The sequence below is a fragment of the Xiphophorus hellerii genome, chromosome 2, assembly GCF_003331165.1.
Source record: "Xiphophorus hellerii strain 12219 chromosome 2, Xiphophorus_hellerii-4.1, whole genome shotgun sequence".
In the NCBI taxonomy this organism is placed as follows: Eukaryota; Metazoa; Chordata; class Actinopteri; order Cyprinodontiformes; family Poeciliidae; genus Xiphophorus; species Xiphophorus hellerii.
In genome coordinates, this window is record NC_045673.1 from 8,195,269 (window position 1) to 8,222,917 (window position 27,649).

General features: G+C 41.8%; 1 protein-coding gene across 9 annotated transcripts; it reads right to left on the reverse strand.

Annotated features, from left to right (window-relative positions):
* Positions 1-539: 539 nt before the first annotated feature.
* Positions 540-27,091, reverse strand: tle3a (TLE family member 3, transcriptional corepressor a). Of its 9 annotated transcripts, none has more exons than XM_032582532.1 (22): positions 26,477-27,091; positions 25,855-26,007; positions 25,361-25,461; positions 25,098-25,161; positions 23,750-23,794; positions 17,708-17,770; positions 17,381-17,485; positions 14,796-14,825; positions 12,044-12,248; positions 10,725-10,732; positions 9,260-9,382; positions 8,045-8,095; positions 7,810-7,962; positions 7,227-7,359; positions 6,917-7,089; positions 6,106-6,179; positions 5,772-6,021; positions 4,369-4,616; positions 4,092-4,239; positions 3,855-4,005; positions 2,728-2,804; positions 540-2,452 (listed from the first exon to the last, which is right to left on the reverse strand). In XM_032582532.1, exons 2-22 carry the CDS (start codon positions 25,876-25,878, stop codon positions 2,345-2,347), a joined length of 2,334 nt encoding a protein of 777 aa, XP_032438423.1. In that variant the 5' UTR covers positions 25,879-26,007; positions 26,477-27,091; the 3' UTR covers positions 540-2,344. The 9 variants fall into 9 exon arrangements, with proteins under 9 accessions (XP_032438423.1, XP_032438414.1, XP_032438410.1 ...); XM_032582523.1 differs by having other exon boundaries at positions 6,917-7,092; positions 14,796-14,822; positions 26,477-27,086; XM_032582519.1 differs by having other exon boundaries at positions 6,917-7,092; positions 26,477-27,086.
* Positions 27,092-27,649: the final 558 nt, after the last annotated feature.

A 27,649-nucleotide genomic window follows, 5' to 3' on the forward strand; every position in this document is an offset into this window, starting at 1 on the left:
TGAAGAGAGAAGATCAAATATATCTAATTGTACAAAAGTATCGGTTAGGACAAGGATATTAAAATAAAGTTCTACAGCATTGCATATATGACTAGAGTGTTGACTGGCAAGACAGAAGTCCTTTCATAAAAAATATCCAAGCCTGACTAAAGATTTCACAAACCTATGGAAGAAAGTGTTATAGGTAGAGCTACAGCTGAATAGGCCACAATTTCAAAAGAATAACCATATTGCCAAAGAAACACAGTGAAACATGGCAGTGGCAGTATCATGCTCTGATGCAACCTTACTTGAGAATAATTAAAAATATAGCAAGAACCTGCTAATTTTAACCCAAGGCACTGAGGTGTCCTCTAGAAATAAAAAAAAAGTATTTGCACTGGAAGAAAATTGTAGCTGTAAAAGCCAGTCAGGAAATAAATAAAACTAACAAAAAATCTGATGTCCATTTTAAGTGTAAGCAGGTACCATCAATCAGATTATTATTTCTATTTTATTTCTGAAAGTGGAAAAAAGTCTGGTGTGATACCTTAGTCTTCTTTGAAAAATGTATCTAAAACCATTTGTTTCAACAGAACACCTTATGTTTCAGAAGTTTCAGATTTTGGATTAACTGAATTTATCACAAAGATTGATGGAGGATACATAGTTGTTATTTATTCCCTTGCAAGAAAAGCTGCACAAAATCTCATCTGAAAATGAGCTTATTAGCATAATAGTTGCTAGTTTAATATAAAGAGATTCAAATTAACATTTGCAGACATCTGTAGTCTTGGCACTAATCTACGCCAGTGAACTAGTTGAAACAGCAGTCAAAACAATGACGGAAATACAATTAGGCAAATAAGTACTTCAAAATTAAATAAAAAAAATATAATTTTACTATTTGAAAAAGAGCTGATATGCAGATTTTGTGAAAACAGGGTTGGATTTTTTTCAGATTCTCCCTGACTCTTCTGTTACTTTCATGTTAAGGTTTAATCCTCTTTAAGATAAATTAAATAAGAGTTAAAACATTCAGCTATTCACTAAACACCTTTGTAAGCAGAATGGCAACTGCAGGTTAGAAATCAAGTCCAGATTATACTTTATATAAAAACAGTTTATTGACTTATCAACAACTGTCTACTGTACAATCCTTATGGGTGAAGATGAGTGTATGCGACAGTTTATGCAGAGGTTGTTGCTGTAAGAGTTTTCCAGGCAGAATATTGAGAGTACTGAAGAAAGCAAATGGCATACCTAGGATGTCAAATGCGGACGTGGCTTTTCTTGCCATCTGTGTAACCAAGCAAGTCTTGCATATCAGTCACAGGCCGTCAAAACAAGGAAGGCAATAATTAACTTGCACAGACTGATGACTTTGCAGAGCGGAGCAATGAATTTTCATACAATGGTTGAGTCAACATCTGAGCTCAAGTCATGGCTGCCTTTCAGGAAATCCATCAGTCTCCCAGTCGTTAGTTATCCATTTTGGTATTACTGAAGGCAGCCAGTGTTCAGGGACAGATCTTCATTTCAGAGTTGAGTTTCTGCTGACCAAAGCCAGTGGGCCAATGAAAACTGAAAACAATGAATTTCTTCGTCCTCCAGACAGGGGGCGGGGTGGAAACGGGCAGTTCCGGAAACTTCTGTGGCTAAACTCCTTGGAACAAGCATCTGTTTTGTACCAAGTAGCAAACAAAAAAAAAAAAAAGCTGTTGTCGGGAAAGAAAGGAAAAAAAACCCTCCAAATTAGATTTCCGAAAAAGGTTGCTCTTGACAAAGAACATGGGAAAAAAATGGAAAAGAGGGGAGAGGGGGGAGGAAACAGAATATCCTCTTACAAAGTCCTAATCTAATTTCCATCCCCAAAGGGGACAGAAAATCACAGAGAGAACAAGAAAGAACCATCACAAGCGAAATTGGACACCAAAATATAAATCTATAAAAGGCCATTTATTACTCCATTATGTACACTTTTCACAGGACCTCCGAGGAAAAGCTCCAAAGAGAAGCACCGCTTCTAGTTGTGTCATGGAACTTTATCTCCACAATCGAAAGCATAAAAAAAAAAAAATCCAACAAGGAAGAAAAAAAAAAACCAGCAAGACGTCTTTTTGTTTAATTTCCTTTTCTCAGTGCCTTCGCAAAACCGCTCTTGCTGTACAGAGTGTTGTAATAATCAAGACATAAAATCCAGGTCCAGAACAGCGCCACCATCCATTCCAGTCTGGCACTGCCAAACTTCCTGTCCTGCAAAGCAGAATCCATGTAGTCTGTTTGAGGGAAGATAGACGGCGGAGGAAGAGCATGCCGTTCCTAAGCATGGGCATGCTCCGATCCGAAGCCGTCCTAAGCAGTTCTAATAAATCACTTCATACACGGTGGCCTTCTTGTCACCGGAGCCCGTCACGATGTACTTGTCGTCCGTTGAGATGTCGCAGCTCAGGACCGAAGAGGATTCCTTGGACTGTTAAAGAGAGAAGAAGATAAAAATGTGTTATTTCTGAAAGCGAATAATACACTTTGATCCATTTAAAGTAAAGTGGGGAAGATTAGCTGACTACAGGGGTAGATTAGATTGCGGTGACATCAAGTTTTTGGCCCTCAAAAAGACTCCTTTGTCAGGTCAATAATTCAGTTTCAGTTTTCACTGATAGGGTAGGCCTGTGAGACAGCGGTCGGCGTGTCCTTCCGCTCATTCTTTTGGCCGCGGCTGCAGACAAAGGGTATTGATCTGCATACCTGGAATATGCTGGCGCCATAAGGAGTCCTCCAAGCATTCAACAGATTGTCCTTCCCAGTGCTTACAAACCATTTACCTGCAAAAAAAAAAAAAAAAGGTAGTGCCATGATCAGGCCTCCTTGAACTAATGAGAGACCTGGGAAAATACCTTCAGAACAAGACTCATTACATCTCTAGCCTTGAGGACAAAACAACTGAAAAAAGGCTTTAGCTCTTAAAGTAGTACCATAAAATGCTTCTTGTTTTGTATTTTATTGGGATTTCATGTGATAGAGTAAAAAGGAGTGCATAATTGCATAGTAGAAAGAAAATGATATACGAGTTTAAGCTTTTTTCTCTGGAATAAAAGTCTGTAAAATGCAGAATGCATTTCATATTCAGTCATCCTAGAACATTTTATTGAGCCTTCTTTTGCTTCAATTATAATCTATTCACTAAAACTCCTGCCAAATTAGAGGCAAAAACAAAAACTAAGAAAGATTTCTGTTAAAAACAAAACGATGTAAGCAGTCTGATGTCTGTAGAAAAGGGATCTGTGACTCATTGTACACTCCCCGTCCCCAAAAATGATCCAGAATTATCCCACAGGTTTGCATTAGTAAAACAAAGATTTTCAAATTCTTTAATTGTTAGGGTTTACTATTTTCTTACATCCTGTAAAAGACTTGACTGAATTTTCTAGATGGGTTAGATTCCAGGGCTACCCTTTATTTATCTCCATCCAATTTTTTATATCTCCAGCTTCCCCTTCACACATGTAGAAAATCATCCCCTCAGCATTATGCTGCCAGAAGTGGGGGTGTTGTATTTGGGTATAGCATAGTAAGTTTTCTGCTGCGCTGGTGACTTCTAATTGTAGTTGAATTAAGTGGATTTTACATAGGATTATCAGAGTAAAATGGGCTAAATAAAAATACACGCCACATATTTCAGATTTTAATTCGTAAAAGTAAAAATAAATAGAAAAACTTTCTTTTTACTTTCACTTAAGACCAATTTACAAATTTGTGTCGATCTAGCTAAAAACAGTAAAAGTTAAAGTTTGTAATAACAATTCTAAGGGGTGTTAATAGTTTTGCAAGGTGCCATATTATTCTCTGTTCCTTTTATGAGGGTTAGTTCATACCACAGTAGGCGAACTTAAGGGAGAGGACACAGCTCTCGTGCAGGTGCAGCTGATACTTGTCAGGCTTCGAATGATGGAGCACCTCCACATTGCTGCTCTCCATTCCAACAGCAAGCCACTCTCCTGTCGGACAGTAGCCCAAGGAGAAGATCTGGGGGCGGGACAGTATTAACAGTTCAGTGGCTAAAACAACATATTGGTGGGCTACACGTTTGGTTCTGTATTAAATGGCTGTACCTGTGAAGTGAAGTCATGCTGCTGCAGCTGTCGACCCTCCCTCAGATCCCAAGAGCGAACAGTGTTATCAAGGCCGCCTGTCCACAGTTTAGTACCATCATGAGAAATGTCAATACAGCTAGCACCATCTGTATGACCCTGGAACTGCCTGCAATCAGAGTAAGAAGGAACACAAACATGTATTGACATCCTCTTTAAAAGCTCCTCACACAAGAGCGGTTCTGTTATGGGGCCAGGCCCCGCACACTGGGAATATGTTTTTTTTTTCCCCCCTAACCTAACAAGAGTCTGGTTGTGCAGGTCCCAAACGGCGATGTTTCCATCACTGCAGCAGGAGAAGCAGACTTTGGCGTCGGGGCTGATAGCCAAGGCGTAGCACGCCGGGGCGGACGAGGTGAGCTCAGCCTTGATGCGGGGCGTCTGGGAGGCCAGGTCCCAGATGGTCAGAGTGCTGGCCTCGCCTCCAACAATCAATGTGCGACCATCAGGCAGGAGCTTACAGGATCGGATGTAGTTATCCCTGTTCTGTCGTATGGAGGACAAAAGCCAATCAATACAAGCTCTGGCCAGTGAGAGGAGTGCAGAGAATTAGAAACGAATCAGGAAGAAAATCCTCAGACCAAATCAACTAACAGGTGTTCTCCAGGCTGACCTGAACCAAGTGGAAAGACGTACAGATGGTCACGATTGTGCATATATTTTAAATTTCCCAATTTTAAAATTCAATATTCTTCCCACACAATGATCTTCGAATTATTCAGTGTTTTTCTTCCTAGCATAAATTTGTGCTCTGTACTAACAACAAAAACCTGGATGGTCATTTTTTTTCTGTAGCCAACAGTGTTCAAAGAAAAACAAGGAATGACACATATGTAAAACCAAACTAAAAATGTTCTTTGAACATTTTTCCAATTTGTGGTCGTAATTTCCTTTACTTTTGGTCCCCCAAAAGTAAAGTTTTGCCATTAAGAACAAAGGTTCCTAATTGGCAGACGGTGGTTCGAACCTGGACCCAAATTAAAGCTGCAGGAGGTAACTCTTATAAAAAAATTATTTTGTACACATTTGTTAAAAACGTCAGTATGTCCAGACAGTATAATATGAGGCACATAACTTGTTAAAAATCAAACAAAAACAAAAAAAAATCAAGTTCCTCTGACTTCTCCCTGTGCTACTGCTATCTGCAGAAAGAGCTACACAGATTGGTCAGGAGCAACCAGTCAGAGGCAGAAGGAGGGTTTTAGTGCTGTCAATCATCCTCATAGGGCATTTTTGGATTTTTTTTCCCTTTTCTGAACATATAACTTTAGCATGGAAGGCACTGGTAATAGTAAGTACCTGCATCAATTGATTGGTTTATCTAGCAATGATGATGTAAAAAATAGTTTTGAAACATTTCTTCACACTTTCATAGACCTGGAAAAGTAATAACAATACTCATACTTTTGAGCCTGGTATTGTTTTGATCAGTATTGTTCAAACACTGAATAAATGTTTGCATTTCTGAGTCAGTACATTTAATATCAGACTCTTAAGTGGGATGTTATCCCTGTAACAGTTGTAATATAATCCTCAACAAAGGATTATCCGATTTTAGATGGAGTGACACAGTTTATAAACTCCACAACAAAGGCTAATTGTGAAATGTCAGAAATGAGTGAATCAGGAGAAGGTTCTTACCAGACAGTCCAGTTGGGATACGGGGCTTTTGCTGCCTGGCTGACTGATGTCCCAGATTTTGACGCAGCCCTTACCGCCGGTGTAGACGTGACGGGTGGGGTTGCTGATGGTGACAGCACACACCACTTCGCCATGGCTTAGCGTGTTGATCTGACGTGCATGACGCGGGATACCGGGGCCAATGAGAGCATCGGGCGGGAAGGGTACAGGTTGCATCTGACCATCTGCGCTGACGTGGAAAGAGTAGGCACTACAGAACGATACATAGAAGTGAAGTTAAAGTCGTTGGGCTTGGAAATGTGTAAAAGTGCTACACATTTGGTGAGACACTCACGGTTTGCCCCCAGAAATGGACGTGAGGCTAGCTGGAAGGCCAGGGGCTCTCATATGTGGGTGAGGGTCAAAACCCTAAAGAATGAGAAGACATAAATGTCTGAAATTCAGCTCTGTGATCAAAGAAAAAAACTCTCAAACTGTCCAGATAGAGTTGCATCACTCTGAATTTTTACTAACATGTCCAAATTTCTCTTTAAAAACTAAAATATAGGACATAAGAACATCACAGAAAATACAAAAATCTTCTTCATCATTTATATTAGAAGTGGAGGCATTTTTTATTCAGTAACTGCATCTGCAATATAGAGAGTAGTTGCTGTGATCCCAAACTGGTAGCACTTCCTGGTGATTTTTCTTTTCCTTTTTGCAAAGTTATTCACATCATGTCTTTATGGCAACCACTACTGTTGTTGTGAACGATCTCCGGCACTGAAGTTCCCCATGCTCAGAAGGAGACACATCTCATACGGCACTTGTTTAAGGAAGGAAATATGGATATGTCACGCGTTTCTGAAACTTTTGTACAATCAAAACCATCAAAAAGTTTGCTTAGCTACATGTCTGCCCTGGCCGTTTCATCCATTTTTTTTTTACATTTGATTTTGAGGTTTTAATCTCCATGGTAGAAAATTTGGATAAAATGCAACATGAAGGCTGGTTGCCTTAAAAAACAAATATATTTTTGACTTGCCTTTGTCAAATTTTGGAAAAAAACCCAAAACAGATATGGGTCACAAATGAGACGAAAAGTCAGATTTGCACTGAATGTGACATCGTGAGTGGCATATTGAAAGAGGCAGAATCATTACCATGGGGGTGCGTCCATACGCTGCGGCTGCTGCAGCACTCATCTGAGGGGAGATGTGCAGGCCAGCGTATACGCCCGGACTCGTCAGACTTCCATTCATTTCATGGTGGCCCATCATGGCAAAGGGAGTAGGATAGGAGCCCGCAATGGACAGAGGGGTCCGCAAAGCTGGTGCTGCTACAGGAAAAAAAGAAATTAAGAAAAACCAAAACAGGAGATGGATATCATTATGTGAGATGACCGCATACTGGAAAAGAATAATAATAAAACAAATAAATTCAGCCTCTAACAAGGACAGAGATGGTACCAACCAAGAGCCTCCATGCCTGGTGGTTTGCCCAGGATGGGTCTGAGCCCAGGAGTGGAGCTCGTGCCAGGGGTGGGGGCATCGTTACGCGGGGTGGGGGTGTTGGATTTGAGACCAGGCGTGGAGGATTTGTCATTCTGTCAGGGGAACAAGAGAGCAAGCGCATTCACAATCCCAAAAACCAGGCACTGTGCAGACTGACAATTTGAGAGCAAACTGAACCTAATCCAATCTAATTCTGACAACCCACAGCCATAAACTGCTATTTATTCTAAAACCTATTACGGTCACAATGGAGATGGGGCCGTTTCTATCCCCTTTAGCTTTAATCTTTCAGCGAGGCAGAGGCAAAAATCCCAGAATAGTTAAATACATTGAGCTATTAACAGAGGAGACCTGACTGATCCTGATGCGGGACAATATTATCCCTGACATTTTAGTCATGCACTTAAAGCACAGACAGCCATTCCTAATCCACAGCAGAAAATGCTCCAGATCTATTCGAACATACCCTTTTGCTCTCCCTGCAATTCCTTTTTAAAACCCCCTTCTGTCCTAGTTTGTCCTCATCTCTCTTGATGTCTTACGTGACTGAGCTCCTTGGCTTTGGAGGACGGGGTACTCCCGGAGGAGGCCACCGACGCTGGGCTGTTGGGTGTGTCTTTCTTGGGTGGGCGCGGTTTATCGATGCCGTTTTCCGGCGGGGAATGGGCCGGGCTGGCCCGTGGAGTAGCGGGATCCTGATAAAACACCAATATTTACGGTTATGTAACAGCTTTGGTAAAAAGTGGTTGTTATCATTTAAAACTACAAACCGCTCACCTCATTAGACACATCTACCACCAAATCGTCACTCTTCTCTCCATCACTGTCCTGCAGACATAGTTAGAAAAATCAGCCACCATAGCAGACATACTCTGGATAAACGTGTGTTTCTTTCTGAGAGTTGGATAAGCCTGGAGACAGAGACAGTGATAGTTGTCACTGTGAAGATGCCATTCAAGTAGAAGATTGGTTCATATCCACAGGGCACTGCAAAAGTTTTCATAAGGTTGAGAAACTTTTGACTGATTTTTTTTTTTGGCCTTCGCCTTCCTCTGGAATTCCACTAGATTCTCATCTCTCTTTAGTGTTCTGCCTGGGATTTCTCCCATTGCAGTGGACTCCTCAAGTAGAATTTCAACCAGGCAAATCAACAAACAGAAAGAGAAGTTGTGAACAATGACGTCGATTCCCTGCATTGTTTTAGAATTGTAGTCTGCCTGTAGAGTGGCAACAGTGAACAAAGCCGTTCGGTCTGTGTTGGCGACTCAGAACATTAATTAACATTAATGTTAATGTTCAACATTAACATTAAGTGTTAATGGTTCTTTACAGTGCAAGCAATTTCCACTTAGCTTCATAGTGATAAACTGATGCATTATATAAGTCACACCCAAACGTTAATGAATAAATGGGAAAAATTTAAAACTTTAAAAGAGTCCACACCTCCAGCAAACAATAATTTATCAATAACCGATAGACCAGCTGTATGAAGCAAAGTGTAGAAACAAGGGGCTGGTTTTATATCAAGCTAGGTTTGTCAGGATACAAACTTTAGTGTATTTTATTGGAAGTTTACATATCAGACCAGAACAAAATTAATATCATGTTAAAGTAGTAATATAACCATCCAGGTGTGCTGGAGCAAGGACACATTTAAAACATCAGACTGTTGGTTCTCAGGTTCATGATCTTACATATCTTAGATGTATCCCTGCTGCAGTTGACCTAAACCCACCACCTCAATAGTCAATCAGTGTAGTAGCATCATGCTGTGGGGATTATGGATTGACATTGAGCTATTATTGTAAAATGGGCAAAGGTTTCACAGTTATGTACAACTTTTGGTTGCTCTGTCATAAAAATGGGGTTTAATGTGAAGCTACAAGCTAATTTAATCTTGCGTTTCATTTTTTTAAATGTCTGAATATTTTTAGCTTTAATAGCTAAAACTAGATGTGAAGCACTTCTGTTCTTATCCTTTAATCAACATACATATCTGCTCATGCTGTCCTTCTCCTCCACTTTGCGTTTCTTTGAATCCAAGCTGTAGTCTGAGGAGCTGCGATGTTTCTCGCTGGCTGTTCGCAAGCTTTCTGATGGCGATATCGAGTTATTCTAGAGAAAGAAAAAAGTAATTTTTCTTTTTTACTGCCACTTTATTTGCCTTTATAAAATCCAGCAGCAAAATAACGTATGCATTTCATATTAAACAATGAACACATCGAGCTAATGCAAATGCTAAAAACGCCTCATTCACACAATGATATGGGCACAGCAGTCGTCTAAACATGCAGCTGTGGGCCAGCACCAAACAGTACCCTGACACCAACAGAGCCCAAGCTCTCAAACACACATACATACACCCAGACACACAACAGAATGAGCCGTTATCTAAATTAAACGGAGTACGGCTTGTTTTCTGAGCTCGCCCACCCCCTCTCCTTATAACTGGACAACAAACAGCCTCACAGGGGCTTGAGCAATGTGTTGTGACTGAACAGAGGGCCTTTTCTCCTCAGAGTCATTTGGACTAAGCATGCGAGAGAGAGACAGAGAGAAACTATATTCAGTGGGCTCTGGGCATTGGGCACTGTGTCAGCTCCTGCTTTGAGCTCTGATAAAGAAAAAGAATCTATATCCTGCCAGTGGGCACGGCAGCGTGGGACTGACTGGTGCTTCTCCGTGGAACCTGCCTACACAAGCTGGGATGGCTCACTCCAAGCGCCAACAGAAGGGGAGGCACTCGGCAGGACTCCAGCAGCTTTCACGGGGAGCTTGCCATTTGCCTGCAAACTGCCAAGTTGTCCCGAATCTCTACGTCCCTCCATCAGAGAGCCAAAGCAACAGCACAGACAAAAACCAGAGGAGGGGAACAATGGTTGATGGACTGGAAGTCTGGGCAAAGGGCCACTGTCTGCATAATGGCTGACCTTTAAAGAGATGCTTAGCGTGACTCATTAACCAAAGTCACCACTCTACTATCAGATGACCTGGGACGAGAACACAGAAAACAAAACAGGGCCTGCTAATCGCCCCAGGAGCTCCATTTCTTCAGAGATGACTGAGCCCATTCAGTCGGCGTGGCCCACGGAAACAGAACCGCACAGGCCCGTCACAAGTCATCCGACATTGCAGCGCCTTGAATAAAACACTTCAGCAGGTTCCAGCCTAACAGAGAGCATGAATATTCATCACACGGCCAAAAAGAAGAAAGCAGGAGCTGGTAAACAAGAGAGACAGTAGAGGGGATCAAACAAATCCTTTAAGAGAAGGAGGGCAAAGTCCTTCTTCAATTGTGATGAAATTACAAGCCTTCTAATCTCTCCAGCATGATAGTACACAGGTTTTACACTCCAAATGCCATTACTCCAAATTCTAAAAGCAGATTATAACAGCATATCAAATCAGCAATAAGATACAGTGAAGCCCAACAATCGCTGCGGTCCTGGACACTCACCGTGCTTTCTGCTCCACAGATGTCACAGAGGCAGCAGAGATGATGAGGGAACCCAAGTGAGCAAAGAGAAAAAGCATGTCAGTTAGTCAAAAGTAGCAAAAGCTTCTGGCTGAGTATGTGTGAATCAGCTGTGGGGCTCAAGGCTCCGTTCATCGACGTATGCTGGAGCTGCTGAATAACTGATGCAGTCGTCATGGGCTGGGAATGCAACCGCTCATTACACAGACAGAATGTGAACCGACAGGTTGGGTTTCACACCTAAGAGCTCCATGATACTGCTCTAATAAGAAGCATTGCATACTCTACGTGTTATTTTGCCCACATTTAACATGTTTTAAAACAAGGTTAAGATACCACATATTTCACTTCAACTAGACACAGTCAATTTTGGTACATCATGTTTTTAAAAACATGTTCAGACAGTTTAATGTCCTTTTAATTTAACCAGATAAGTCAGTTGAGAACAACGTTTCATTTCTAATGACCTTTGACGAGATGCCAGAACATGCCAGATGCCCAGGATATTCTGTTTGGAGTATAGCATAAAACCTTTTGCCCTCATGTTATTGAGCACTTCTGCTCAGCTGGCTGAAAGAAGTCAACTACACTGTTCCTAATTTGGGTGTTTGAGAATACATCTGCTTTCAAAAACAACCGATCAGCACATATCACTCCTGTTATTGGTTAGCAATCTTTGAGTGTAAGATTGCACAACCAAGCTAAGCTAAGCCATTAGCTTAACCATCAGATATAAACTTGTTACACTCTTTACAAAGCAGAATGTCAAAAACATATGATTCCTATATACTTTTAATTTCATAATTCCACACGTTTCCAGATTCTTAGCATTTAAAAGTCTCTTTAATTGCCATTTTGGGATTTGCATTTTAAACCCCAGATGGAGCTAGCGGTGACAAAAACTGTGAAAATGCCCAAATGTGTTCACCAATAACTCAAAAACCAAAACAACAATTTTTGAGTTAAAAAAATTTAGATTTTAGTTTTCAGCTAATCGATTCAGCAATTTTTCTGATCTCACTTTTATTTTTCTGTAGTTACCAAGGCTTGGAAAACACAAAGAAATTTAAATTCCACAACTTTTGAGCTTTGAAGACTACGTAGGAACCCTTGTAGTCTGCTCGAAAGGTTATTCAAACACATATTTCAAAATGACAACAATAAATGTTAAAGAAGTAATTTTTTTTATAATTAGAATGAAACTGGATATTCAGGCTTATCATGCATGTTAGCTAAACAGGATCTCATAATATTTCCAATTTCAGCTAAATAAACTTTCAAAACGCGGTAATATAACACACCTCTGTGCTCGAGGTCATGATGGTTCTTCTCATCCTTCACCGGGAGATGAGTTTGGCTGCCCAGAGCCCCGAGGGCCAGCAGGCCCGATCCAGAGCCGGTCACAGGGGGGATTCCAGGTGGCTGCAGCCCCGAGGGGTGGGGTGGCAGCTGGACCGGAGGGCCGTGAGCAGCGTGGGAGAGGTGCTGCGCCTGGAGCTGCTGCTGCTGCAAGACAACAGGGATGCAGACAGACAAACACCAAGTGGGTTGGAGGGAAGGAGAAGCCCCTTGCAGCACACAACATTAGCAAATGCACACGTCTTTTTCCATTTCAAGTTAAAGTGGCATGGGCCCTAAGATTGAGGAAGCAGAAGTTATTGCAAAAAATAGAAATGCACTGATGCAACTTTTAAATCAAGACAATATGATCACAGACTTGGCAATTTAAACTCTTTGGAATCTTATTGTAGCGATTAGCACAGTTAACATGGTTACTATTTCTAAAAACAGATTGTTTACTCCCTAGAAAACTGAGACTAAGATTTCAACATTTTCATGGCGAAAGAAATCGGAAGCTCAAAAAGGTAAAACAGACTGCTGTATAAACTGTTCAGCCTTCTTGTTATCTGCGGAAAGCCCTGCTCTCTCTCAAAATCTGAATGAACACATCAGGACATGTAAAAAAAAAAGTTTTTCTGCTGAATTTATCTTTTTAAACTAATTTTCACTTTGTTTGACCAGCTTCTTGACTTCTCAGTGCATCTCTATTTTAAAGCATTTTTCTGAACGCATCCCATATGCAACAGCGTTAGTAACATATAATTAAGAAAAAGCATATCTTCAGAGCATAAAATAAGGAAAACACCAAAGATAAGTTTGATGAAAGCCTGGATTAGCACAACAACAACAAAAAAAGAAAAACTCATTCATACTCTTGCTTAAACTGCTGCATTTCACTCTGCAGCAACACAAAAATCCTGTAGCATCAGTGAGTTTAACAATCATCTTTAAAGAACAATGAGCTGCCAGCCTCGGGGCCAAACAACTACCTCCTTAAAAACATAATAAATAAAAAAAAAACACAACAGAGTGTCCTTACTGCTTTTGTATACACAATCCTGTATCGGCAGCTCATAAATCATTTGCACACCCAAACTTTTAAGACACGGGGGGGAACTCTGAGTGCCAGAAGCTGGCCCTCCTTTTCTCTCATTCTTTGAGAAGGCAGCTTCAGGAGCCAGGAGCATGGGTCCCACTCCTGGCACTCACTCAAGTCTCCAATATTCGCCATCAATATTTGAAAGGCACGGGGAAATGAATGGGAGTTAAAAGGCACTCAGCCTGGGAAGGAAGCGGTTTAAAGCAAGGTTAAATAATACTTAGCTGAGACACCAATAAAACATCAGCAGTTTATTACCCATCTGCAAGCTAGCTGAATAATTCAGCTGTTGTTACAGCATGCAATCTTTCTCTTTTACAAGACGGACTTCAATCAGTGACCTTTTACAGCCATTTTAGGAATATCGGGAAGTTGGTAATTACTACAGGGCAGAAGCAGGTAGATTAACTCAGCAGGGGCTCAGGGGTGGCAGGAACCCAAAGATCTAAATTTGTTCTAAAATATTATTCTTTTTCTCTCCCGGAGTGATACGAGCTACGCTGGAAAACTGAAAGAGAGAGAGAAAGAGTGTCTTCTAATATTGTGTCCATGAGGGAAATTAAGGAGCCAGTTCATTGGCATGGGGGAAGACATCCTTGCTCATTGTGTTTAATGAGGCACTGATGGGTAATAAGCATGGCTGATCAGCAAGAGCCCTCATTAAAGGGCTATAAATGAAGACAATAATAAATAAATAAAGAAGTCTGGCCTATTTCTTTAATTTAATAATCCAAGATAAAGACTTATACACTATGCCCCTTTTGTAACCCCCACACCGAGTGTTACTGCAGGAAACAAAGCCCACCTGAGAATAGACTCACATGGGCTAACAGGACAATTACATTCAAAGAAGACATGGACCTGTTACTAGAAACAGTTTATCAAGGTTTTTTTTAAGTTATAGTATCAAAATTAGTCAAATTTGTCATAATACTCTCCAGGAATACTGCTAGCTAGATTACATAGAGATGACAGCTACTAGCTCCCTTGGTTGCAGTAAGGACAAACTGTACTGGAAATATTTCAGATCACAAAATAGCAGTGTTGGATAACTCTTACAATTACACCTTGCAAACTACAGAGGGAATGTCATTCAAGTCTGGCTGCTTAAGCAGATAGCCTGACTAATTAGCTAGCTAGTTTTAGCCTATTTTACTCCCAATGTCACTCTATCAAGAGCAGAATGCCAAACAGGCATACTATTCAATCAGTTCAGCAGGTCAAGTTTAAGTTTAGCTCATTAAATTGGTGTTAGTGTTTTTGTAACTAATAAACAGCAGCAGGAGGAATAATCAGTTTTTCTCATTTAAATCAAAGTAATTAGGGCATCTTAGTATACCAGATGGATAGACAGAAAAAAGAGTCAGGACAATGTGGTTCAGTCAAAATCATTAATGCTATTTTCACCAGTAGTATTGCAATTACTCTTTTTACTTAAGATTGTGAAATATTGGTTTTCATACTGTGTAAATATCAAAGCACACCATGCCCAATCAAAAGGCGCATTAATTAGATATAAGAATGGTCATGCAACATACAAAATCCCTTCAAGCCACAAAAGCCAAATCCAGTCCAAAGTGTGAAAAAGACAAATATTTATGTACACCACTGACCATAAGAGCAGGGTAGGCAGTTTGCTGCTGCTGAAAAGGAGGACAGAGGTGGTCAAAGCTACAGAAGTACTGGCCATAATGACCACACAGACAAGTTGTACTGACGAAAAGTGCAAAAGAACCCAGGTTGACATGTCAGAGACTTTTACCTTCGAACCAAACAGGACGCTCCAGCAGTTGGCTTCACCTCAAGCAGCTGCCCTAGTTGCATTCTATTAATGGCCTGCAGCTCCATCAATAAGACATGCAGCTGGTTCCTGTACACTTGCCTGTCTGCTTGGCATGCTCTTTCACCCCCACCTTGCTTTACAATATATATGAGGATTTTGGCATGCCTACAGAGCTTCTCTGTAATAAATAACTCATGGGAAGGTGTTCTTAAACATACACATCCCCCTGACATTAGCAACTGCTGCAAGGTTTGGACTGAGGCCTCTTCGTTTTATTCGACAGCCCCGATGCCACACACAACTGTGTACTAAATCCTCCTACAGGCACATCATATATTCCATCTAGTCTATTTTTAAAAATGACAACTTCAAACTATTGAATCACAGAGAAACAATCACCCCAGCTCCAACTTCTAAACAAACACAATGTAAGTGCTGCCATAACTGAAAACTACATATAAGATACATATAATCAAATGTTACTGTTGTTAGACACAACTGGTGCTGCTTGCAGTGTAATAAAACATCTTGCGTCAGTCCCAAAATTCAAGAAAGAAAGTAATAAACCAGAAACAAAAAGGTCAAAAGGAGCATAATAATTGAATTCCAATATGTGCATCCAGGCATCAGGTCAGCCTCTATGGACCTGCATGCTGAAGGTTCAACTGTTCAAATAAGATCACAGATATCCCAAGCTTTGTTTCCCCAATGAAACCAGTTGCGTCTGCCTGAGCAGTGCAGCATGGGTAAAGCTGATCAATGAGCAGCAGATGGTGTTTTGAAGCAGTGATGAACACCAAACATTAATTGTTTGGCGATGAGCTCTGCAAAGCGCAGAGCGGCGGAGATGTTCTGCTGTCTGAGCCGTCTCGGGGAGGCTGTTCTGCTCAGCCTCAGCCCTTTTAACTCCCACAGCTATCCGGGTCAAAAGTGAGGGATGAGGCTCCTTGTTAAAACCTTAGCCAATTAAAGCAATGCGGGCTGCGGAAGACGTCTCAAGAGCTCTCAGGCTCACATTTGTAAATGCACAACAAGGCAGGAAACCACGCTACTGAGAGCAAAGCTGCATAAACAAACCATCCTGTAAGAGTCACGCTAAATATATGGAGCATATCAGTCACATTGTTTTGCTAAGTGAGATGCAACAGGATTCATAGTTTAACAATTTTTAGAGATTTTATACAACAGACCAACACATAACACACAATTGTGAAAAAGATAGAAATAGAGTTAAGGTTCTGAATTCTTGCCAATTCTTCTTTGCGAATAAGCTTCAGCTCAAACAGCCTGAAAGGAAAACATTTCTGACCATCAACTTAGTTTAGCAGTTGGTAGCACTGTTGCCTTGCAGCAAGAAGGTTCTGGGTTTGATTCCCGGCCCGGGGTCTTTCTGCATGGAGTTTGCATGTTCTCCCTGTGCATGCGTGGGTTCTCTCTGGGTACTCCAGCTTTCTCCCACAGTCCAAAAACATGACTGTCAGGTTAATTGGTCTCTCTAAATTCTCCCTAGGTGTGAGTGTGTCTGTGAATGGTTGTTTGTCCTGTCTGACTTTGTGTTGCCCTGCGACAGACTGGCGACCTGTCCAGGGTGACCCCGCCTCTCGCCTGGAACGTTAGCTGGAGATAGGCACCAGCACCTCCAGACCCCACTAGAGACAGGGGTGTTACAAAATGGATGGATGGATGAATTTAAAAATAAGCCTTGCCACAGATTTTGATTTAGGCCTGGTTCATTCTTACTCATGACTATGCTTTAAATTAAAACATTCAAATCCAGTATGAAGTCTTTCGCAGCCTCTAACAGCTGGTCTGCTCCTGTTTATAAAAAATATTCCCACAGCATTATAGTGCTTCCACTGTTTCACAGAATGACTATTTTCAGGATTTTGTGCATCTTAGTCCTAAAAGTTACTTTTTTTTTTGTCTCATTTGACCAGCGCGTCTTCCACATGTTCTTCCCTTGCATGGCATTTGGCAATCTGTCAAGAGGACACTTTTGGTTGTTTTTTCCCTGTAATTTGCTTTCTTTTTGCCTCCATTTCATGTAGAAAGCACAACTAATAGCTGGCCTAGCTGTCAACCGAGTTTCAGATCTCTGCAGGTCCTCAATCATTGCTCCTTACTCAGGTGGTCAGTTTAGGTTAATGGGTTTATTTTGGTTGGTTTGAAGTTGTGCCATGCTTTTTCCATTTTTGACTACGCCTAAGAGGAACCTAAAGACTCAATTGTGCATTACATTATGTTGGTCTGTCACATATAATCCAATAAAATACAGAGACATCAATATGTTTTCAAGGCTGTACTGTATGTCAATTTATAAGTCTAGACAACATGTTCCAATTTGTGTCTTTTAGGTGCATTGAATGTCTGCCCCTACTCAAGTTAAAATAAAGGAAAAAAAGGGAGTATACACACGGTGAGAGGCAGATTGGGAAGTCCACGTACCCCGATGATGGCATTCAGCTCGGTCATAGTCACCTGCTTAGCCCTCTCCACTGCCTGAGCAACCTGCTGTTGGTGCTGCGGGGAGACATTTAGGCATGATTATTGAGACATCCCAATATTAGTTTCTTTTTCACACCACTACAAGGACTTCTGGAGTGAGGGTAAATGTCAACAACACGGTACAATTACTCAAAACTACTTAATTGTCTCTCTCTACAACACAGGTAACAATATGTCACTTAAAAAAAAAAAGAAAAAAAGTTGTGACACCGTTTGAAGGCCACATTCAAAACCTACCTCTTGTGACAGGAAAGGCATAATTTGAGCTAAAATTGCATTCAGTCGTTTGGCAATCTCCGTCTGGAAAAAAAAATAGAAAAAAAATAGAAAGAGAAGCAACATAAGTTGGAGGTGTATGAAGCACACAGTGACTGCACATAACCCCGCCTTTAATGTTTACACCGATTAAGCCAATTACTCCGGCAATCAGAACTGCTTGACTCAACATCCTCTAAACAGCGTGATATTGACATTTGAAATATTTAAAACATTAGGAGAGCCCAGGGGGATGGAGCACAGCTGTGCTGAGAGAGCACTCCACGTTAAACGGATATGAGCAGGCAGAGTGCGTCTGCGTCGAGAGGATCTCCTCCCTGCCCTCGCCTTCCTCCCTCCGCTTCCCCCCTACAACTGCAACTGCTCCGTCCTGCACTTAACCTCAGAGTTAAACCGCACAACCACACCCTTTTATGAAGCCTAGGCCTTCAACCTGTGCTGTTTACTTACATGTGACAGTGTAAAGGATCAAGATTATGAATCTCAGCGCACAATGATAACAAACCATAACAACTTTGTGGGTTACTGTCCTCCAGTCTGTGATCGATAAGCATTAAAAAAACAGCAAGCGGTCTGCGTCAGAAGCAGCTTTTCTAAGAATCAAGCCTGAGCAATTTCTTGCTGCCATCAACCCAGCACCCTCTCCAAGCCCCCCCTCCTGCAACCCTCCTCGCCTCCCATCCACAGAACCCTGCCTCCATTCTTCTGCTTGTCGACCAACTGCCATGGCAACAGCTACAGCCCTATCTGGCTGGGGATCATTATGCAAATGGCACCTCTGCTTGACCGTAACAGGCTTTAAAATCATATTACGTGCTTGGAGGCAGGTCATTAAATTGAATTTTCAGCCTGTCGATCACATGAACAGACCAAATGAATGGTGGATAAAAAGAGCGGTGGGAGAGGGGTGTAGGATCCACCCCCACTCTCCTGTAAAAACACAGCGCAGCCAGCTTGTTCTTCCACTCATGCTCGCTCTCTCTCTTTCTCTCTCCTTCTAGGCTTGGGAGATGAGACTTTCAGGTCTGAGCTCTGCACTGGGAGCAAAGAGAATAACAGGGCCAAAGCTACATCATCTTTGGAATTTATGAGACGCAGTTCAACCCAGGGCCACTGCAGAACACAAACACATCACTGGGATTTTCTCTGATTTCTCATTTGGAGCAGCAACAGCAGCAGCACACACGCACAATGTAGTTCGCAGACCTCCGGCTTATTTATTACACATGGCAGAAATGCCAGGCAGTTTCTGGCAGGCTGACATATTACCTCAGAGCAGAGCCAAGGAGTGCGATGGGAAAGTAATGACCGACGGAAGAAGACCTGCTGACCTACGTTGCAACATGGATAGCTACTTAAGCTAGGCGAGCCAGAAAACAAGCTGGAGATGTAATGTGAGATTAAATAAAGTGATGGCTGGCATCGGAAATGGCTGCATACAACGCATGTGCCACTCAAAAAGTTTTAATATTAGAAAGACTGAAAAGTGAACCTCCTTAAAAACCTTCATTCTGATTTTTCCTTCCACTCAACTTTCTATTAATTTGCTGACATAAAGCACTCTGAACAGCCAGCTTTATTTGCAATGACCTCTTGTGGCCTATTCTCCTGGAGGGCGTCATTGACTGTCTGATGGATAACTGCAAAGATCTCACTTAGACTGTTAGATGACATTTCTGTATTAAAACTTAATTTTTCTAAAAAAAAAATAAAAAATTATATCATAAAACAAAAAGCATTAACGTAATCTGTAAAACATAATCATCAAAATGAAAACAAACAAGTGAAATATTTATTCCTCTAATGAATGTATCCCTTTTTCCTCCTTTTTAAACTAAATCATTAAAATAAACAAGCTTTTAGATGATGTTACAGTATTGAGATACACCTGCTGGTGCTGCAGAAAGTACAATGGTCCAAAAGGTGATTCTGATCATAACTTACTTATTGCCTTGAGACAAGAAGGGGAATGACCTCATATGATAAAGATTTTATGGCTGATACATCAATGCAGTTTTGTAAGAGTTCTAGAAAGAGTTGACAGAGGCCATTAGAAACGGCTGGAAAGCTACCGGGGCCGTATAATCCATGTTTGCCGAGATAAGCCTTGTAAATAGCGCTCGAACATTTGACGGGATTTGTAAAAAGTCCTCGAGCACTCGGGGCCCATTCCTCTGTAGCTTAGTGTCATGGTGACAGCTGGCTGGGAGAGGTCAGGAGGTGCCGGATCCGCTCTGCCCTAAACAACTGCCAGCCTCCGCGCTCCCACAACACAACATGCAAATACATGGCAGACGCATCAGCTCAGCTCGCCGTCACTGTCAAAATAGATACAGTGCAGTGCTGCAAGGACTCCTTCTTTTTTTCCTTTTTTTTTTTTTGGCCTGCTGGCAGATAAAAATGGGGCTGTTGTCACTTTAAGTAGATGACAGCTTGGCCCTTGAGAGGCCAGCTTTGCACGGCTGCTACACAATTACAGGTACTCGGACCTGTGTAGCACCACTTTAAGAGCACTCTCAGGCTGGCGTGTCAATTGTGTGCAGAGAGGTATTTGCCTGTTGTTATCAGCAGTGGGAAAATGGACCTAAAAAACAATGATGGGCATTAAATTTAAAGGAAAAGCAGGTGATTCATCTGAAAACACTGCTTGACTGGTTATATTTAAAGAGGCAGTAATTTGTACTAGCTGAAAGCATGGCCTTAGGGCATGACTTTGCTATTAAGAAGAATCTAGGACCAGTGAGGTCATCTCTTCTAAACTGAATAATTAGTTTCCCACTTAACTAAAACGCAAAGAAACAGTATTTGTTCATTTGAGGCAAACTTTTTAAATGGTAATAGAAGTGATGGGTATTGAGTCAAATGGCCTGAGTAAAGGGACGCTGTCCACAGATCAGCAAACATCAAACATTAAAGTAGTAGTTCAAAAATTTTGAAGAAAGGTACTATTAAAAGCTTATAAGCAACTGTATCTCATCTGTTTAAATTCAAATTAGCTGAACCTGGAAGGTCCAAGACCAAAGCATACTTAACATCACTCTGGCCTCAGTAAGGCGTATGAAATCTTTAACATTAATCTATCACTTAACTGATCTGAAAAGAAATACTTTGCACGTTCTGCTCCCTTTGCGCGTTTGCCAGTATAAGGTAATAGCTGGCACACTACCTCCTACCGTCATTTGTTGAACTAGTCACTAGCTCCTGTATAAATAAGCATCCAAAGTAAACAAGATGACAATTTAAAGGGTCACAAAACAGCTTTCCAATAAACCGCAACAACAGACTTTTCTTTGACAACTTCAGGATCAAATAATCTGAAACCTATTTAACTTGTTCTATGCAAAGACAACAAAAGTTTCTCAATTCTTGCAAGTTCTAAATGAAATCTTTCCATTTACATAAGTGAACCTGACAGCCAAAACCCAAGTCCCAAGACTATTAAACTGATGTTCAGTCCCTTGTGACAGATTTGAGATGTAAAGCACTGATGGCTTTCAAGACCTACAGTGTTCTGAAACCACTTTTCAATTTTCTATGAACAATACAGCGCTTTGGTGCTGGTTCCATACAGTTATTTATTTATTTTTATTTTTTTGTCTTTAAGCAAACTCATGGAGGTATGAGTGTGTGTTACAACTACAGGTAACAACCAAATCTGATTGAAGTCAAAGTTTGAGTCCCAAACCCCCATGCAGCTCCAGGAAACAAGCACCATATGATGGTAATTACAAGGTTGACGTCATGCAGAAGAAATTAGCCATTTGCATCAACTTACTGCCAGGGCTGACAGAGAAGGATCAGATATCACTGCCACATCAATCCATCTAAGCTGTGTCGGTGTGTGCATTCTGAAACCTGAAATATGTCCCTGCGCGGTAATGAAAAAGGCACAGTAAGAGGAATGAGCTTCCACACTATGGAATAAATCTCTGGGCAGGGAAATAATATGGCTGTGTGCATCCAATAATCCACCCCAACCCTGCCTGTTAACCACTCCTGATCTTCTCCTCCTCCTCCTCCTTCTCCTCCTCCTCTTCTTCTTCTTCCTCCCCCTCCCGGGTTTGTAAGGCTGCAAGGACGAGGTCCCGCACTGTTTGCTCACAAACACACCGTTCAGGAGGTTAGGGGCCCCGTTGATGAATTATTCAAGCGCTTCCATCAGCTCTGTTGAGGCTCCTGATAAAAGTCAGACGCTAAAATGGATCAGTCGATTAACCTGTTTACACAAAGCCAGGCTCTTGCCCCTCCCCCTCCCAGCTCTATTCTCCTCCTCGTTTCCAGCTCCCATCCTCCCCCACCCCACCATCTTCCCTCTGGTTGGCGATAAGTGCCTGACAGAACCTATCAAAGGGGCTAGGGGCCTGACAGACATGTGGCAATGCGACACACAGCCTCAGACACTGATGGATCATCCCACCATGCCAATCCGTTTTGCCGCCAATGCTGTCATTGACCAAGGGGAAGAGACAGTCTTAATGGTTTAAATGCTGCATGTAGCAGAATCTGAGGATTACTCATTCATTCAATCTTTATAGTACTTCAGGCATTATTGTGATTGATCTGTGAAGCAATACGAGATAGGCCTCTTGGATAAAGATAAGGACGCAATAAATGGCTAAATGACTTTTGCTCTGCTCTTGTAATTACTGTTCAGCAGTTCTGTCTTTGTAATCGTCACGTCAAAGGCAGAGCTTGTCAAAGTCTACCTTTAATCTTATCAAAAAGCTAACTTGAATTACATGACACCACTTGTAGATTTCCAATAAAATGGCTGAGACTGATTGTATAAATGGTGGCACATGGTTTCATTCATTCAGCACATACGCCTGCGCACTCCTGTTAGGTTTACAGTGTATGGGTTTTTGACTAACCTGACTGCTCTGATACAATGAGCAGAGAGAATATAATAAAGATAATAATGCAATGCACAAAGAAATCAACTTCTGACCAGAATTGGACAATTTTCAGCTTGATCAGCCCTGACTAGTGACCTGCCGAACAAAACTCAAAAATCAAATTTCTTTTTGATCAGTTATTGCAACATTCTTAAGCACAACACAGTCATTCTTTGGAGTGGATCCTGTTACTGAGGGAAGAAGACTCTAAATTTAGCCATCATCATATATAATGTAGTGTTTAAATGCTAAGTTAAGAAGATGTGAGATGTAAATAGCCATTGAAAGGGAATCTACGTTTTCAAATACATGTTGAGATATAGATATGAACCTTCAGTTCTTTAAGACTGTAAAAGACCAAATGAACAGTATATCTAAAAAGCAGATCTGGTTTAGCCTTTTCAAGTTTTAGGTCTTACAACACAGGCAAGATTTGGAAATATTGACAGTTTATTTGAAATCTCAGAGCTAAGGAAAAGATTGTAATTTTCCAAAGTCGGAATATTCACATGTGAGTTTGGGACTCCATTTATGCTACAGGGTAAAAGAATCTGGCATTTTTTATAGATTCTTATAGGTATTCACATCAGATTAAGTAATGCTTCAAATATGATTTAAAAAAAAGACAAATATCATTGCGTGATGTTTGTGTTGTAGCTATACCTGTTTAACTTTACTGGCTAGAACATTTTGTAAACAAAACACTGCTACTTTGTGGTCGAGAAACTGGATATTTAGGGAACTACCACTCTAGAAACACACAGAAATGTCTGCTTTAGTAATACAGGCCACACAAATCATGCTAAATGCTAGCATATTGTTTATTTTGGAATCCTTTTATGATTGTTTTATAATATTTCGCAATAGCCTGTTTGAAACTAACTGCTATCTCTAACACACAGTGTGATGTCTCCTCTACACATGATATAATTATTAGCACTCACAGGATAAAGGATAGAAAAAAAATATTTGAATTCTGTTCTGATATTATAATTCTTAAAAACAAGTTAAAATTGGCTAAAGTCTGTTTGGCAGGTCAAATAAGCTTAAAAAATATAATCAGAGGTTCTCTATTATAAGTTATGGCAAAAAAAAAAAAGTTACATACCTGTTTGTGCATCTCTATGTTCAACCCATAAGACATCTCGTAGTACTGAAAAAGAAAGAAAGTACACATTACACAAACTGTGTGATATTTTTATGGGTTTGAACGTAACTAATAGGCTCTGCACAGCCACTAATCAATGTGATTGATCCTTACACTAATCACATTATCACATGCTTTTGAACAGTGGGGACGGAAAAAAAAACCTTGAAAGGTGATGAACTAAGATCAGACCAGAAGAGAAGTTCTTTGAGCAGCTGACAGTGTGCAGCCGATAAATAGATTTTTTTCCCCCCTCTGCTGTTTGTAGTGTAGGCGCAGGGAGGAAAGGGTTAGATGCATTGATCACCATCTTAAGTCCTCAGATCTCCACGATGTCTGTTTACTTAGCGTAACGCGATTGCTCAACACTCTTGATATTTCCAGCCAGGTCAGTCCGTCTGGCTGGCTGAAATGTAATCCGTGGAGTCCAGAATTGGCAACCGGGGCAGAAATGGCTTTCCAGTCAGCGTCTATTTGATGAGGCCAATGCATTATTCAGTCCATTAGCTTCTTCGAAAATTACTCTCAAACAAGAGAGCCATTCTGTCTGAGATCAGAGTCTTACAGCCGTAGAGTAACCCGACACCCATCGTTGGCTGTGGGATACTTCCCAACATGTTTACCTAACCTCCTGGATGTCAGACTGACATGTTGTTTTCACAGGAAAAACAACAAAAAAGTAGTTTAATTTAGGCCAGAATGTATTGGTTTAAATTGCCCCTGCTGTGTGTGTGAGTGTTTACCAGAGACAAGCGAGTACACATCCACAGGAAAACCTGCTCATTGCGTCATGTCTGGGCTCATTTCTTGCGTCAGCGGCACACCTATGTTTTTCTTAGAGACTGCTTAAATAAAAGCTAATAATTAAAGATTATAAAGAAGGTTAGTGCAAAGATACAACCGCAACCCTGTTCCACAACCTCCATCTTGTTTACAGTGGCCTCCGTCAACAGCTCGCACCTAATTTATGGCCGTGCATATGTCTGAGCGTGGTGTCTCCAAGGAGAATAATCAGATCAGCACACACAGAGGGCAAAGCGGCAGTCAACCCCTTGGAGATCAGAGAGGCGGGCTTTAATGAAGCCCACTGCCCATCAGGAAGAGCTCTTCCGTAACAACTAGCTGCACCAAACCACTCCTCCTTCCCACCACCACCACCCTGAGGGCTTTTACAGGTCCGTACCTGACACAGGCCCTAACCACCACATGCAGGTGATCACAATAGCCTGCGTTGCTCCACCCTGACCAGATCTTCAACAAGCCTTGCAATTTGGTACCATAATTGCTCCCCATTGTAACGCAAGCTTACCATGACATAGTGGCGCTGCATCTCCGTTTTCTCATTGGCCAGTTTGTCATACTCCACCTTGAGACTGAAAACAGAAGACAAGGTGTCAATTTCAACCACTTCAACAGTCATTCACGCGTATCTACTCGTCAGATGAGGAATAGAGTGGAGGGGGGAGAGAGGGGGAAGCTGGCCCTTTTTCATTGCAAGGCGTTTATTACTCTTAACCTTCACAGACGAATAAAGTAAACCGACGTTCCTGTCATTTCTGTGATAATCATTACCTGTGATACTGGGCTTGGAGGAATTGAAACTCATCTTTAATTCTGTCGCAAGACTCGGCGACTGTAAATTTGAAGCCAGGCTGGCCGGGCTGATGTGGAGCCTGAAAGCAGAAGGAGAGAGAGAAAAATCTCAGCAATCCGACTCACCGGTTTGGAAGTTTTATCCCACAGATTCACTACTTCCAGGATATGAGCGTCTCCCTCTGCAGTAAGACATTATACCACAAGCAGAGGTGGGTCCATACTTCACACCTCCAGCTGCTAATAACACCACATGAGTAGGCTTTCACACTGAATATGAATATGAAGCCACCACCTGTCCTTGCATACAGCACAAGTCATGTGAGTAAAAGCATGTTAACATGCAAAACATCTGCACACTCATCAGGAGCATGGGGATGACCTGCATTAAGAGTGGAAAATGGGTTTTGCAGGGGAGTTTTGCCTCCTTTTTTTTGCACAAATGCTCAAAGTACATAAGAGGCACATCTTACCGGATGTCGGCCTTGTGGATACATCTTGAAATGTATCCTTTGTTTATGTCTCCAGTGTGCAGGTCCTTTGGCAAAATGGTCGAAATTTGGCTCACAGAAACCAGTCTCAGCAGACACGGGTGGGGTGAGGGGTGAGGGGAGGTCGTGGAAATTCTATATTCGAGTGGGAAAAAGACGCAAATTAACCTACACATGTACAATAAACAACTTAATGCAGTTCCAAACAAGTCCACAGTTACTGCAGCAATTTTAAGTCGTGTAAAAAAGCAACACAATGCGCGCGCCTCTGTCTTCTTGACCTTATTCGGTTACGATTTTTTTTGTACACATACATATATAAACATTTATTACATATTGATAATTTAAAGTGGTTCAATCTAATTCATCTCAATGTGGGACTTTTAAACCCTGATCTTATCGGCTTTTTTTTTTAAAATTGATGTTCCGTCAAATGACCAGAAAGCCCCGCACTCACAGGACACCACCGACCGACGGCAGCTGGCTTTTCCGCCGACTTTGACTCTGCACGGAGGCGCGAAGAGCCGCGCTGCGGAGCGCACGCCCCGAGAAGACACATTAAAATACGCTGAAACAGAAATCAACAGCTGTGAAAAATACATACCCAAACGTGCGTCCTAGTCGTTGGTAGGACTGTTGTTTCCCCCAAAGAGAGAGAGGGACAGTGAGGAAGAAAAATAAAAACAGAGAACGGTACAATTCAGGCGTTTAATCCCTCGTAATGTGGACGCAGATCTCGACAAGCATCCTCCACTGTCTCCAGAACGCACCCAGCCAGACTAGACCAGACTGGAGGGAGCAGTTGGGAGAAAATTTCGTGCGGTCGGGCTCGATTAAACTACTTTATTCTTCGGTGTTGAACCTCCGAGGAATGCGCTCCTTACGCGGCTGGTTAATCCTTTCAAAAAAGAAAAAAGAAAAAAAACAAAACAAATATACATATAGGCTTCCAAAAAAAAAATCTCTCCTACGAGTCGAAGAGGTTCTTTAAACGCGTAACACGGTACTCTCCACAATCTCGCATTTCCCCCCCAGTTGTCCAGCTTACCCCCGGTTGCCACACACAGGCAGCAGGGCTGAACTGCCGTGGAAGCGTCTATCTGTCCAATCGCATTACTCGGAAGGAATATGGCCACATCTGCCTATCGGAGAGCGGCGGGCCCCACGTGGGGTGCACTGATACATGACATCATCCCGCGGATCCACAAGGCATCAGCCGAGCCGTCCCACAGTGTGTTCGACAACAGCAGCACGCACTGATGTGCCGACGATCATCTCCAAATTTGACGGAGGCTGCAAAAACACCACATCCGCGCTTCATTAGGGGATGCTTGCTTGTTTTTCTGTGGATAAAATGACTTTAATTATTTCTTAAGGGGGGGAGAGGGGGTGAGACCACCAAGATAACTTGAGGAGGTGAGGGGGAGGGGGAAGATGATGCGCCTTGCAACAAGCATTCTTCAATTTTTACCCTCCATACAAGGAAACCGGCTATATAAACACGAAGTGATGTTGCTGTGAAATATCCAAAGTGAAAGCCCCCCCTTCAAGAAATCCGGCTTTAATCCGCCCCTTAATGCACGTGCACCGTGAAGGGCAAGATAATGACCAATCGATCGTCGACGTTCGCCAAAACTAAAGCCATAAATTTCTACTTTAAGCGGCTCGTGATTGTTGCACAACACGTCCGCGCCCCTACCTATCAGCATTTGGGTGATAGCTGCACAGCGGGAGGGGAGAGAGGAGAGGAGATGATTGCCTTTGTGTGATATGAACA